This window comes from Ochotona princeps, chromosome 5 (assembly GCF_030435755.1).
Source record: "Ochotona princeps isolate mOchPri1 chromosome 5, mOchPri1.hap1, whole genome shotgun sequence".
NCBI classification, from domain to species: Eukaryota; Metazoa; Chordata; class Mammalia; order Lagomorpha; family Ochotonidae; genus Ochotona; species Ochotona princeps.
In genome coordinates, this window is record NC_080836.1 from 57,669,000 (window position 1) to 57,684,998 (window position 15,999).

At 39.2% G+C, this 15,999-nt stretch overlaps 1 protein-coding gene across 3 annotated transcripts in view; it reads left to right on the forward strand.

Moving 5' to 3' along the window:
* PLEKHA3 (pleckstrin homology domain containing A3) overlaps positions 1 to 8,118 on the forward strand; it is a 33,253-nt gene extending 25,135 nt beyond the window's left edge. For all 3 annotated transcript variants that reach the window (XM_058664682.1, XM_004577012.4, XM_058664683.1), the window contains exons 6-8: positions 2,120 to 2,163; positions 3,660 to 3,775; positions 7,762 to 8,118. In XM_058664682.1, coding sequence (XP_058520665.1) covers positions 2,120 to 2,163; positions 3,660 to 3,775; positions 7,762 to 7,889 — 288 coding nt within the window. In that variant the 3' untranslated portion in view covers positions 7,890 to 8,118. The remainder of the gene's footprint in view (positions 1 to 2,119; positions 2,164 to 3,659; positions 3,776 to 7,761) is intronic.
* Positions 8,119 to 15,999: the final 7,881 nt, after the last annotated feature.

Below are 15,999 nucleotides of genomic sequence, written 5' to 3' on the forward strand. Positions count from 1 at the left end.
TCATAAAGATTATCGCCTAAATTTATTTGGATATTTATTTGTTTATTTGCAAGGCAGGAAGAAAGAAGGAGGGACATAGGGAAAGAGATTTTCCCCAAATGGCTGCCAACAACAAAGACTAGAACAACCAGAATCCAGGACCAAGGCACTCTGGACTCTTCCAGGTGCGTGGCAGTGATCCAAGCACCATAGACTTCTGCTGCCTTCTCACACACATTAGCAGGGAACTAGATGAGAAAGAGAACATCCAGGACTCCAGCTGACACTCTGATAGGGGAATGGATGGAAGGCCAGGGTCTCAGCAGTGGTGTAATTCAGTGCACCACAGTGCCAACCCCTGTCCACATGTACTTACAACTCTCTAATCATTGTAAGATGGTCTAAGCCTTAACTGTGTGCTCTGAGACAGACTGTAAAACTCATTGTTTGCCTTAGTTTGTAAAGAGCTTGGTTAACACAAGCAGTGATAAGGACAGACTGATAGGACTTCTCTAAACCTCTCTTATGTTACATATATTACATGTTTCCAAGAAGGGAGGGTAGTATGTAGAGTTTCTGAAACTTCTTTGACAATTGAGCTTTTTTTTTTTTTTTGCTTTTGGATACTGTCTAACAAGATTTGTGGGATTAAGTGGATTATAGTTGGAGAGTGGTATAGATATTGTATAAACTTTAAGAATATATATACTTGAACAAAAAGCCACCAATCTTTCAAGATAAATATTTAGTGCTGTGTTCCAGGTTGATATTTAAGTATGAAGGGGTGCACGTTTTGGTTTTCTTAAAAAGATATATATTTTACACAGTTAAAATGCATCAGAACTACTTTGATTTTTTTTATTGGACTTCTCAGGAAATTTTTGTAACTTCTGTTACAGATGCTCTGAATATGAAGAAGTCATTTGTATTCATATATAAGAAACCGTGATAATTCTTTTTTAAGCCTATACCTTTCATTTTTAGAAAAATCACAGGAAATCCAGTAAGTTCATCTAGGAAATATTTGATTGGAGGTCATTCATTTTTCTTAGCTGTGCCATTCTACTACATATGAAGAGTAAGAATTGTAACTTATGGTAATTTTTGTGGACATAGATAACAAGGTGAAACAGGCTTCATGAACAAAATATTTTCATAGAATAATGCATTACTTATGTGAAAGCTTCGTAGTTTTAGATTTATTTGTTTTTATTTGAAAAACTGATTTGTAGAAAAAGAAGGAAAGAGAGAGAGAGATCTTCCATCCACTAGTTCACTTACGAAGTGGCTGCAGTGGCTGGAGCTCTGCAGTTTGAAGCTTGGAGGTTCTTCCAGGTCTCCCACATAAATGCAGAGCCCCAAGTACTTGAGCCTTCATTTATTCCTTTTCCAGGCACATTAATAGAAATCTGGATTGAAAGTGGAGCAGTTGGGACTAGAACCAGCATTTGGAGTTGGAGGTTTAACCTACTGTGCAATGACATTGGCCCTGAAAATCTCATTTTTGATATGAAACTTACTTATGTGAAAAATCCAGCTGAAATATTTAAGAATTCTAGAATTATTAAATCTATTTGTAATAGCAGTCTTGGTTAATCTCGTTGACTCCATCTTAGAAAAAAACTTGGCATATAATGTTTTCAAATCGTTGTCAGTTCAGACAATTGTCAGTTTGACCCACAGCTTGAGTGATATTATAGTAAAGGCTTAGTTGAGTGAATGAATAATCCTGAAGACAATAATTTCTGTTGTAACTGGTACTAATGTTAACTTACATCTACTTGATTCTGGGCCATAAACTGGGTGGGTCATTTCTGTTACAATTTCAACTGCTATTTCTCAAGGAACTAGTGGCTCATGTTTCACACATTGCATAACCTGGGCTCATAAGACTCTTGGGCTAACGTGTATGAAACATCTTTTCTAGATCTTTTGTGTAAATTTTATTTTTCAGCTTCCATGTTAAACTTTGAAATGATTTTTTACTTGATAAAGTGGTTGAACCTTCTAAATTTTGTTTAGTGTTATATTTATTAATTTTTCTGCTAATTGTATATTTTTAAAATATGTTTAAATGAGGCTGATTCTACTTGACATACTTATTGTGCTATTTTTTGCTTTTGTTTTTTAAAATTTCTAGATGAAGCGTTCGATCAGTCACCCTGGTTCTTGTAGTTCAGAAAGGTAAAGTCACCTTTTTCTTTAAACCAAGTTCTGTCAAAATTATCCTTATTTAGGGAAATTCTTATTAATAAAAATGTTATTAATAGAAAAAAAATAAGTTGATATTTTAAAAGATATATTCATAGCACACATTTTAAAAATTCACCTTCTAGATCTTGCCAATTTTTCAGGGTGTTGAATTATTTGTTATTTATTAGTATTCACTTAAGTAGCTATGATGGTCTCACTTGTTCTTTGAAAAGTGATGAAATTATAACATTAGCATTGATTTTGCTACATTGATGCTGTTAAGCCCTTACTGTTTTGTTTGTTTGTTTTTTGGTGTTTTCCCCTGATGGTTGTGTAGCCATTATCAAATCACTGATTTGAGCCATCAGTGCTGGGCTAATCTAACCATTCCCTGTCTAACCCTGTCAGAGAACGCATAGTCTGTCAGCCCGTTTTCCAGGAAAATAGGAGCTTAATCAATCTTTGAAAAACTTACTTTTTTTTTTAAGATTTATTCATTTTTATTGCAAAGTCAGATATAAAGAGAGGAGGAGAGACAGAGAAGATCCTCTGTCTGATGGTTCACTCTCCAAGTGACCGCAGTGACTGGAGCTGTACCAATCCAAAGCCAGGAACCCGGAGCGCCTCCGGGTCTCCCATGCGGGTGCAGGGTCCCAAGGCTTTGGGCTGTGCTCAACTGCCCTCCCAAGCCACAGGCAAGGAACTGGATGGAAAGCAGGGCTGCTGGGTCTAGAACCGGTGCCCATATGGGATCCCGGCGTGTGCAGGATGAGGACTTTAGCCACTAGACCACTGCACGCGGCCTGGAAAAATTACTTTTTAATAGAAAATTTTCTAAACGGTTTCTGATGAAGCAAGTTGTTTATGAATACGGTTACGCTGTCATTAAATGGGAGATGAGGTGCAATTAGGGGTGGTGATTTGCTTCTGTTTTTAATATTTTAGTTTTTTTTTAAAGATTTATTTATTTTTATTAGGTAGATCTACAGAGAGGAGGAGAAATAAGAATCTTTTGTCCATTGGTTCACTCCCCAAGCGGTCGTAACAGTTAGAGCTGCGCCGATCCAAAGCCCAGAGCCAGGAGCTTCTTCCTGGTCTCCTACGTGAGAGCAGGGTCCCAAAACCTTGGTCCGTCCTCAACTGCTTTCCCAGGCCAGAAGCAGGGAGCTGGATGGGAAGTGGAACAGCTGGGATATGAGCTGGCATCCATATGGGATCCTGGCATATGCAAGGCGAGGATTTAGCCTTGTTCTTCCTGTTTGGTCCAGGCCAGTGGCTGTATTAAAATCACCAGCTGAATTCTGAACGGGCTGCCTTCCTTGCAGTTTGACCTTTGATTGAATAGAGCATTGCTAATAAAGGGTATTGGTCATCAAAATAGTCCTTTTTTTTTCATTTAAAGAGAAGTCATTTAAAATTTCATTTAAATTGATAGTGTTTTATTTATTTAACTCCTTTTGGTTTGACCTTTTCTATTTACTTTGCAGGAGTAGCCACTGTATAAAAGAACCAGTTTCGACACTTCATCGACTCTCCCAGCGACGGCGAAGAACCTACTCAGATACAGATTCTTGTAATGATATTCCTGTTGAAGAACCAGATAGTAAGTTAGACTAATTCTCTCTTCTTTTGTCCTATTTATAAAAATTGTGAGGCTTTGTAATTTCTGGAAGTCAAAAATACTGACATTTGACACTTTACCTTGCTCTTGGATTAATTCCTTAGTTCAGAACTAGACAAGCCATACAGAGTCAACAGAAGTGCTTATATTCTACAAACAGCTTTGCCACTAAGAGATGAAGATTGCTCTGTAAATAGTGCATCTTCAGGAATACATGAAGAATCGACCAAAAGTTTGTATAAAAACAGAATCAAGGGGTTGGTATTGAACCACTGCCAGAAACACCAACTTCCTATATTAGCACCCATTCTGGTCTTTGCTGCTCCGCTTCCAAATCACCTCCCTATTAACTCACCCAGGAAGGCAGCCCGCTGCTTGGGACCTTTGCATCTCCACGTGGCAGATGTAGTTGGGAGTCCTATGCTCCTGGCTTCAGCCTGACCCAGTCCCAGCCACTGTAGCTATGTGGAGAGTGAACCAGCGGATGGAAGATTGATCTCAGTCTACCTCTTTCTCTTTCTCACTCCCTTATTCTAACTCTGTCTTTCAAATAAGTAAATCATTTTAAAAATGGGCTTAAAAGGCTTGTCTGGTGAGAAATTTTTGAAGTATGTGTGTAGTTGTACATTTTATATTTGTATGCATGGATTTCAGTTTTTTTTTCATGCCAATATGTACATCCTTTTTGTTAATTTTGGTGGTAGAGAGAGAGAGAAAAAAAAACACACAGGCAGGCATAGAGTGCTCCCGTGTGTTGGTTCGCTTCCCATGTACTTGCAGCAGTTGGGACTGGCTAGAACTGAATCTGGGAGCGGGGAACTCAGTCCAGGTCTCTTGGTTGGGTAGTAGAAACCCAGTTCTTCAGCCATCACTGCCGCCTCACAGGTTGCATTACCAGGAAAAATTAGGAACTGGAGCTGGGTTTCAAACTCAAGCACTGTCATATAGGATATGGATGAGTTAATGAGTATTTTCAATATTACGCTAAATACCGTTCCCAGACATATCTTTTATTTCGTTTCCATGAACCTTTTCAGGTACTTTTGTGTGAGTGTGTAATATAATTTTTCTACTGAATCTTAGTAATTTCTTTATAGTCTTTAGTCATCTTTTACTCCCACTACATTTGCATTTTAAAAACATTTTAGAAGAGCATGAATTATAGGTGAGATTCTGTGGAAAAATCAAAGAAATTTCTGAATTCAAAGAATCACTCAACAATCCGCATTGTTAAATGCCTCAAAATGCTTAAGGCAAATAATTGTGTCTATTACTAGTGGTGAAATACAGTAGTATTCATTCCTGTGCTTTTCCCTTATTAAAGGTATCACACTAATATCATAGGACAGATTTTCTGATAAAATTGATAGCTCTTGAGGGAAAAATATTTGAAGGGTTGTCAGAATACCTACTTTGAAAGTAGTGAACATAAATGACTTGGTATTAACATAAAATGGTTTTCTTAACACATGTCCATGAACACTTGTAATTTTCAAAATTTATTATTTCCTATAAAGTTTACAGGATAGAAATTATATACAGCTCCTAGTTAAGGAGCAGATTGTGTGCTAGGAGTTCATTTACAAGTCAGTTATTTTGAATGCAAGTTTCACTTCTGTGAAAATGTCTTCGGCTAGCCTAGAAGAGCCTAGCTAAATCACACTGTGGCTGAAATTGAGCAAACCAGTGATGTGCTTTTCTAATATTTGAATGCATTCAAAGTTTGAGTAAGATATAGTAGTTACTTAACTAAAGAGTTAAATTGGTTTAGCTGGATGATTTACAGCTCAGGTGGATGGAGGTGCTTTGAAAGGGACTGCTGCTACCATTTCTGTGTATTCAGAAGATGGTGACATCTTTTTCTTTATGCCCATTTTTTGTTTTGTTTCTTAGAATAAATAATTAATGTTGAGTGCATTACCATTTTGAAATTAAGTGGGGCAATGGTTAGAGAAATGAAGGAAATACAAAGGGTGAGGGAGGGAAGGAAAAAAAAACTTTCCTGGGCTACTTGGGCAAGACCTGGAAGAGTAAACAGCAGAGAGGACGAACGGATAATACAGTTTCTTATCCCCCTTGCTTTTTATGCCTAATACATACTACTCTCTTAGTCCAAAGCTAGAAGAATTCTGTGAGTGGACTACATTAGCATCTGGATGCTACTTTCTGTCTCTCTCACATATACACAGATCATGTGATAGCTAAGTTTTTTTTTTTTTTAACTGCTCATTTTTCCTAAGCTTTCTTCTTTTTTTAGGCATCTGGTCCTGAAATTTTTAATTTTTTTAAAATAAAAGTTTGTGTATTAGTATTTTGAAAAGCAGAGTGACAGAAGAGACAGAGAAAGGGATGTTTTTCACCTTCAGGTTCACTCTCTCAGTGACTACAATGTCCAGTGCTGGGCCCAAAGCAAACCTAGAACTCTATTCTAGTTTCCCAAGTGAGTAGCAGGTGACCTAGGACCTGGGCCATCCTCCACTTTTCCTCCCAGGCACATTAGCACAAAATTGGATTGGAAGAGGAGCAGCCAGGAGTTGAACTGCCCTTCTAGTATGGGATGGTAGTGTTTCCGGCTGTGGCTTGCCTAGCTGCATCACAGTGTTGGGCATCTGGTCCTCAATCAGAAACAGTTTTCACAGGATCTAGATACACGTGCTTTGTTAACACTCTTCAGTTAAGCTGAAGGACTGTGACACAACTAATTGTACACACATACTTACAGATGTACACACACATATGCATATTATACATACATATACTTTTGTCCTTTAGAAATTATTCAGATGGCTATATTGGAAGTTTCATCCTTAGATTTCTATTTGTGCTGAAGTTCAGTGTTTCAGTTAGTTGACAAAGTAGATTGAATAGTGCTCTTGCTTATAGTACATGTTTTGCAATTGACGGTGTTAGCTGAAACTTATTATTACCAAATAGTGTCCTTGTGAGATGCAGCTGTTTCTGGTTTTTATTAATTTTTTTTACAAAATTGGTAGAGGTAGTTTGTGTTCATGATAAATGCAAACAATATCTGTGTAAGTACAGCAGCCTTGTTGCAGGATTGCACCATTCTTTTCTGCCTTGTTGCGTTGGAGTTTTGTGAGCTGTATGTTGTGTGAAATGGTGGGGACTTAGTCTGGGGTACGTTGTTGGCTTTACTCAGAAAGTCTTAAAACAGGAAGGAGCTGAATTTAGTCTGGTTTCAGTGATGGTTGTGTGATCTTGGCAAAGGTATGCACACTTTTGTGCACCTTGATTTCTTTTCCAAGTAACAAGAAGGACACCAACAGCATTAAAACAGATTGAAAAAAAAACAATAGTTAAGAAAAATTCAGTGAATATTTATTAACTGCCCATTATATATCAGCCCTGGTTTTAGCAGTGAAATAACAAAAATCTCTACTGAAGGTAGTTTTATAATTGATCTTATTAACTCTGAAGTTGTTCCTTAGCACTGTTAATAGAAGAAAGATTAAATTGTGCTGCATTAGACAGGTGCACAGGCTGGCATTGTGCAGCTGTTGAAGCCATCACCTAGGATGCTGGCATCCAACATCAGAGTGCCTGTTTGAGTCCCAGGTGCCCTGCTTCTGAGCCGGTTTGCTGCCTGAGAAGGCCGTGAACGGTGGCCTGAGTTCTTGGTCCCCTGCTGTTCATGTGGGAGATCAGGCTGCTGGCTTCAGCCTCACCCAGACCTGACCATTTGGGAATGAGTCAGCAGACAGAGACTCTGTCAATTTTTCTTTCATTCATACACACACTTATACACACCACCCCCTCTCTCCTTTACTCTGCGTTTCAAGTAAATAAATCCTGCCTCCCCAACAAAAGTCCGAATTGCAAAACAGTAAATGAAAATTAGCAGAAACCTTAAAAGAATATTGTGTCTCTGAGTAGAAAATTAAAATGTTGTTTCACAAAAGTCATAGTATTAATAGGATGTTTAACCTTTCAATTAATTTCTCGATTAGGACCTGTTCACTGTTCAAGAAATACACTTAATGGAGACTTGACATCAGCAACCATTCCTGAAGAAAACAGACTTATGGCCAAAAAAAAACCTGAATTGGAAGATTCTCTTCCATCCTTTTCCTCCTGAGGAAACCCACGTGCCCAGCTTCCTCTAAGTATTGCTATGCAAAAGCTGCTGTAACTCAACTGTTGTTATGGGGATTCGTGTTTCCCTTAGGATTTCTCTGCACTTTATAGAATATTGTAAAATGAACAAAAAACCCACATACTTTTGAAGTGTATTTTATCTTTATATAGTTTATTTGCAAGAGTATTTTCCTAATAACTTCACAGTATGAATATGCATCTTTTTTTTTTTTAAAACAAATAATGTAACATTTTGACATCCATAAGGACAAATGTAGATATTTTTCTAAAACATTGTGAGGGTCTGATGGATCGGGCAGTGAGTATCATAGCTTATAAACATGAAATCTTAGTAGGTTTCAGCTTGACAAAAGTGTGATACATGTAACTTGTGCCACGGACCAGATGGTCACTTTACCGCAGCTAAAACTGAGTTAGGATAACGGTTTGAAGATGATTATATTGTATTCCTTTAAGCAAAAAGGAAACTCTTAATATTCCAAATAACTTTAATCCAAATACCATGATATTGAATCTGAGTATTTTTTAAGACTCAGGCTGTACTGTCCTTCATATGTGAAGTAGGCTCTACTGAATTTGTCAATACCAAATGTTAGGTAAAAGTATTTAATTTTCATTTATTTATTTTCTGGTTGTATAAAAAGGTTGCACCCTAATTTTTGTCACCTACCAAATTTAAGTTGTGTATACATTGTTATTTACCTTGTTTTAGAAATGAGGCTACGTTGTAGTGATCCTGCTCACTTACACCAGAGAATAAACCACTTTCAATGGAAGAGGATTTTAGTGCTTTTCCTCCCTCAGATGGCTGTGAAGCTGCTGTTGTAAGGTATTGTTTGCAGCTCTTTAGGATATCTAGAGACACTTCTTTTAATTTATGAATATACAAAAGAGGAATTCTGTCAAGGTTCTGGGCTACTTGAGAATGGCATTATTTAAAGAACAAACAGTGTTTGCTGATAGTGCCTATTTATATCTATTGTCAGTGTTTGCCTTGTTATCTGTGTTTTTAAATTCACTCTGGGTGATGGTATTGTCCTAGATTTTGGATGAAGAGCACTTTGAAACAACCTGGTTTGGTGTTTTTAAGTTAATTATGTACAATAAAGATGTGTTTTTTGCAATCAAACATCATATAATACATTGTGTTTTTTACATTCATTGATACTCAGTGCAATCTGTATTAAGTGCTGTAAATAGTATTCTTTATTGAGTTAATTTTATTTTTTCCTCTGGGCCTGCTGGTAATTAACAAATGAAGCATGCATGCTCTTTGTTTTTGTTGCTTGTGACTTGGTATGGACTATTTCACCTTAAGAGTTAATATTTGCTATTTATGAAACTAAATCTGTAATTACAGTCTTTCTTCTTTAAGTTTAAAATAGGTATAAAAATCTGTAAAAGTGGCCTGGGAAGGCAGTCGAGGATGGCCCAAAGGTTTGTGACCCTGCACCCATGTAGGAGACCCAGAAGAGGCTCCTGGCTTTGGTATTGGCTCAGCACCAGCCATTGCGGTCACGTGGGGAGTGAACCATCAGATGGAAGATCCTCCTCTCTTTCTCTTCTCTCTGTATATCCGCTTTCCAATAAAAATAAAAATATAAATCTTTAAAAAAATGCCACTATAGTCTAATAATGTTGTATAACATTCCTACAGTTTTTTAATAGACTTAAGAGATTCATATATATATATATATATATATTTTTTTTTTATTGGAAAGGTGGATATACAGAGAGGAGGAGAAACAGAGAAGATCGTCCATCCGATGGTTCACTCCCCAAGCGACCACAAAGGCTAGAGCTGAGCTATTCCCAAGCCAGGAGCTCTTCCAGGTCTCCCATGTGGGTGCAGGGTCCCAAGGCTTTGGACCGTCCTCGACTGCTTTCCCAGGCCACAAGCAGGGAGCTGCATGGGAAGTGGGGCCTCCAGGATTAGAACCAAGCCCATAAGGGATCCCAGCATGTTCAAGGCAAGGACTTTAACTGCTACGCTATTGCGCCGGACCCATAGCAGAGAGCTGGATGGGAAGTGGAGCTGCCGGGATTACAACCGGCAACCACATGGGATTCCAGGTGCATGCAAGGCGAGGACCTTAACCATTACGCTATTGCACCAGGCCAACAAACAAATCTTTTTTTAAGATACCACTATGGGTCCGGCGCAATAGCGTAGCAGTTAAAGTCCTTGCCTTGAACATGCTGGGATCCCTTATGGGCTTGGTTCTAATCCTGGAGGCCCCACTTCCCATGCAGCTCCCTGCTTGTGGCCTGGGAAAGCAGTCGAGGACGGTCCAAAGCCTTGGGACCCTGCACCCGTGTGGGAGACCCGGAAGAGCTCCTGGCTCCTGGCTTCGGATTGGCTCAGCTCCGGCCATTGTGGTCACTTGGGGAGTGAATCATCGGACGAAAGATCTTCTCTGTCTCTCCTCCTCTCTGTATATCTGACTTTGTAATGCAAATAAAATAAATCTTAAAAAAAAAGATTGTTTATTTTTATTGGAAAGGCAGATGTACAGGGAGGAGCAGAGACAGAATGGAAGATCTTTTGTTCACTGATTCACTCCCCAAGTGGCAGCAATGGCCAGAGCTGAGCCAATCCAAAGCCAGAACCCAGCTAGCTTCTTCCGGGTCTCCCCTGTGGGTGCAGGGTTAGGGTTAGGGTCTGCATCTTTAATTGAAAAGTGGAGCCTTTCAAGTCGTAGGCTTATCTTTTTCAGATGTAGTCAGGTACTCTCCAGGTGGTTGTGGCCAGAGTACGCTTGTCTGGTTCAGTTCTGGGAGTTTTGTGTGTTTTTCAGTAGTTTTCTCTCTTCCACAGTCTGTTTTATCTTTCTAGATTTGCTGTTTTATGAATGTTGGATTTTGTAGGTTGATCTTATAATTGAAAAATGTTTCCTTTTTGATTGCTTCCTAAATTGTGTTATGGGTTGATCTTATCTCTTTTTTCCAATTTTGGAATTTTTTTTTAATTTTGGAATGCCTACATAGAATTTAGTGCTTGGGTATCCCTAATTAGAAAACTTGAAGTGCTTTGAATTCCAGGAAATTTTGAGTGTTATGTCTTTACTCAAAAAGCATTGAATTTTGGAAATTTCAGAGTTTTTTTAATTGCAAATGCTACATAAACCTGTATTATTACTGTTTTTGCTAACTTCCAAGTCAGTTTTACCTATACATTTAATAATTTCTGACATTTTTTGTGTTCATTCTTTTAAAAGCTATTTTCACTGTAGTGGAAGATCTGCAGGGAAAAAAAAACATATATAGAGCAGAATCTCCTGTCTGCTGGTTCACTTCCCAAGTGGCCACAATGACCAGAGCTAAGCCAATCCGAAGCTAGGAGCCAGGAGCTTCTTGCGGGTCTCCCATGTGGGTGTAGGGTCCCAAGCCTCCTGGCCGTCCTCCATTGCCCTTCTAGGCCACAAGCAGGGAGCTGGCTGGAAAGTGGAGTAGCTGGGACATGAGCTGGCACCCATATGGAATCCTGGCACACACAAGTCGATTTATCCCCTGAGCCAGTGTGTTGGGCTCCTGTGTTCATTTTTTTTATGAAACCCCTTTTGTTATTTAATGTTTCCTTATACCTCCCTGATAATTTGTATTTTTTCAGCATCATTGTTTCGTCTTTCTTTCTCACTGTTTGCTGTTCTGTTGTAGGCTTTGTCTTTTCACTCTGAAACTTTTCCTAGAAAGCTGGAGAGATCATCCATTCGTGTTAGTCACAGGCGCCACAGCTTAGGTCTTAGTGTGTGGGCTGCGTTTATTAGTTGTTTCAAGAGCCATCAGCCAGGGAGCCCCTGTTCTCTGTTGAAATCCCCAAGATTGCAATGGAGGTCAGTTTCTTTACAAAAGCTGGTTCTGGCAGGAAGTTACAAAAAGACTGAGTACCTTTGTAGAAAAACTTTTAGTTAATTCCTGTATTTTCTTTTTTTTTAAAGATTTATTTATTTTTGTTACAAAGTTAGATATACAGAGAGGAGGAGAGACAGAGAGGAAGATCTTCCGTCCGATGATTCACTCCCCAAGTGAGCTGCAACCGCCAGTGCTGTGCCAATCTGAAGCCAGGAGCCAGGAGCTCTTCCGGGTCTCGCACACGGGTGCAGGGTCCCAAAGCTTTGGGCCATCCTCGACTGCTTCCCCAGGCCACAAGCAGGGAGCTGGATGGGAAGTGGAGCTGCTGGGATTAGAACCGAGCCTATATGGGATCCCAGGGCGTTCAAGGCGAGGACTTTAGCTGCTAGGCCATGTCGCTAGGCCATGTCGCCCAATTCCTATATTTTTAGTTTGTCCTTCATGCACCACCCTATCCAAATTCTCCATAGTTAATGACACCCCATCCTCCCACGCCCCTGGGTTCAGTTTGTCCTGCAGATGGAAAGTTCAGGTGGAGTAGTTGGCTGCCTGTGGAAGGTGGGGAGAGGATTGGGGTTCAGTACTCTTCCCTGTCGTCAGGTCATGATTTCAGTTCTGTCTGTCGCTCCCCTCCGCAGTGCCGAGTACTTCCAAATCCTGAATCCGCAGGACATCTGGTAGGATGTATTTGTTGGCCTTTCCCTGCTTGGTATGTGGGCTTTGGCTTCCTTCACACTGCTAGTTAGTTACCAGATCTCCTATTTTTTCTGTTTGTTTTTTTCAAATTTATATACATGCAACAAATGTCATATATTTCATACATGCAATTTTAAGAACAGAATGCCAACTTCCCACCACTCTATTCTCCAACTTTCCCTTTTTCTGCTTTTCCTCTTTTAGTTTTCATTGTTTGTTTCATTTGTTTCACAATTTTTGAAATACTATAGTGTTTTTTAAATAATCATGTTTAACTCTTTTTTGTAAACTTTGCAGTGATCTCATGGCTTTATAGTTTGTTCTCCTTGGGGATCACTATCATTGTATTCCTTTAATGTCTTTTTAGTGATTATGGATGCAGAAGATATAAATTCATGTGAGTAGTCCACCATGCTTGAAGTCTGGATTTAAATTAAAATAGAGTACAGAAAATATAATATCATTTGTTCTTTCTCGTCTAGTGATTTTTTACAACCTGCCTCATAGGGTAATGAGGATTAGAGGAAGCAATCATGAAAAGCCTTAGGACACTATACGTTGAATAAATGTCAGCTCTTGTTATTGTTGTTGCCATTGTTCCTATGAATATCATTCCTAGTGATGTGTTTGGAGTTGGACTCCATTGTTTCACCATTGAGAGAAGTATTAATATGAGCTAAAATCTAGTGTTTGATGATCCTGACTCTACATTTAACTAGATTTCACAAGAAGGTGTTTTCTAAGACACAATTAAGCCTAAGAAATCTAGTCAGCAATATTTTTTAAAGGTTTTAAAAATAATAATTTTCTTGTGCTTTTAAGCTTTATTGCTATTCTGATTTTCATCATACGAATATGAAGATAGAGAATAAAATTATGGAAATGTTGGATTATGCTTTATTGAAAGCCGATAGATGATGCTCTCTGAACATAAATAGAAATTGAGACATAGTAGATTTTTGTCACTGAGTCCAGCCTTTCTTATGAATGGTTGTATACCTTTCATAAAATGCAATGCCTGTATTTACCCAATGGGAAAAGTTTTAGTTTAACTTTCACAATCAAAGTGTTTGGGGAAAAGTGCTGTTTGATAACATATTCAGGTTTTTTTTGTGCTTAAGATTTTCATATGTTAATTTTTTAAATTTGAGAAGTAGGCACTCAGAGGAAATGAGGGGAGGGGGCGGGTGAGAGAGAAAGAAAGAAAGAGCTCCCATCTTTTGGTTCCTGTTCCAAATACTCACAGTGAAGTAGGGTGGGATTAAAAAGGCAGGGGCCAGCAAGTCAGTCTAGAACTCTGAGATGGGTGGCATGAACCCAGTAACGTGAGGCCCCACTGCCTCCCAGGGAGTGTATTAACAGGAAGCTAGAATTGGGAACTAGAGCCAACCGACTGGAACCCAGACACTCTGATGGCATACAAGGTGTCCTAACTGATAGACCAAACATTGCTTTTATTAGTATTTGGAACAAAATAATTGTGTTCTAAATAAAAGCTACTCGAAGCTAGATTTTTAAGTTCCTCTTTTGTCTTTTTAATTACCTTGTGTGTGGTCAAGAACCTGATTCTAAGAAGCGAAGTGGGAGTAGAAGATCACTCAGGTTTGAAGAGTGAGGTATATAATTGGCAAGAGTGTTTTTTCGTGTTAGGACATTGAGTTCTCGTAAGGGTAGAATGTGGAAATTGTGACAAATGGCCGGGAACACCAGTAGCACTAAAGATGGGAAGTTTCTCTGCAGAGAGACGAGGCAGATGCCTCATAGGACTAAACCTCTTGGCAAATCCTCAGCTGAGCTTTGGTAGTGAGATGAAGCAGGAGGATGTGGTTCCAGTGAGACAGTGCCTGATGTTACTAGCTCTATGGCCCATTCCCCGTTTCCTGGGATGTGACTTGCATTGTCCTTTTCAGGCCTTCTTGTACTTTGATATCTCATTTCTGGAGCTTGAGATCTACCTCTGGGGTGCCTGTTTTACAGCGTCTTTAATGCAGTAGCTAGTCTCGTGTGTTTCACAAAATGGGAATGTGCCCTTTTTGTCGTGTAATGGGCTTTTGTTCCCCCTAAAATGTCTTGTTTGTCTCTTGACAAACATTTCTGAATGTTTTACTGTGGGCCAGGCGCTTTACCTCATAACAGAGATAGAAACCTAAGAGTGTAAGGGCAACCTAGGTGCACAGAACCAAGATGAACTCCTAAGGGGTTGATTGGAATGTGGGATGATTTGTTAATCTGGAAATACTGTTTAAGCAATAGTTTTATTTTATTTAGTATTTTAGTTTGTATGTTGCTTGATTTTTTTGGATTTGGGTTAGTTTCAGGATCCTTAGGCCTTAGACCATCCTCCACTACCCTCCAAGGCCGTAAGTGGGGAGCTACATGGAAAGTGGAGCAGCTGGGACAGGAACCTGTGTCCACATGGGTTGCTATTGCCTGTAGGAAGAGGATCGGCCAATTGAGCCATTGCCTCCGCCCCACACTAAGCCATTCTTTTGATGTCAGTGAGGGGTTGTTCTCAGGAATAATGTATCGAATATTGGGTGGATAAAATATGTTACTGTGTAATTTCCTCTTTAGTTTTATTTTGTTGGGATGGAAGGAGAATGCTTTAATATCCCTTGTGCTTTTGAAGTTTCACAAAAACACTGACCTCCTTAAAACTTTAATGTAGTATATATTCCAAAGTTTGTAATTGTGACAGTTAAGAACAAAGGAGAGGGCCTGGCATGATAGCGTAATGGTTAAGGTCCTCGCGTTGAACGCATCGGGATCCCATATGGGTGCCAGTTCTAATCCCGGCAGCTCCACAAAAGTAGACATTCAAGGCAAGGACTTTAGCCGCTAGACCACGGCGCCGGACCCCATTTGACAAATTTATATGGTGAGCATACAGTAAGTATCTTTTAAGGTTGCCATCAGAACTGGATGTTGTACTTGAATTCAGTAGGGCATTTCTCTGCTGTTTCCTCTCCATGTGGGGTTGGGATAATGGGTATGTGATTGTTCCTCCATGCCTTGCAGTTATGGTACTCAGGACAGTGGTCCAGGGCTCTCTGTTCTTTGCCCCGATCATTGATGAGGTGTTTGTTTATAGCTTTCCTTTAACTTACCTCTTTATCTGTTTTCTTGTTTTACAGTATTCAGCTACAGAGAAGCATATAGCAATAAACCCTTGGTTTTGTGACCATAGATAGTAGTCTGCTGCTTCTATCCCAACTTAATTAATTATGGCTTCTAGGGATTTCTGAATTTGTGGCTAGGATAACAGAGAGGCGGGATATAAATGCTTGATAAATTATTTCTGCCTGGGCTTCGTCACAGGGTGTGGGTGGTGACGATAGTATCTGTCATCAGGAAAATAAGATTATGGTCTGATTTTCCTAACTTTGCTAAAGAATATTTTGTAGCCACTCAATAGTAAAGTTGCACAACTCATAATTTGATTCCCTGCTTTCAATTTCTAGTACTCAACTAGAATGGCCTTAAATCTGTTTTAAAAAGGGTAAAATGGGTTGGAGTGGCGGCTCTCCAGGCTGATCATCAGC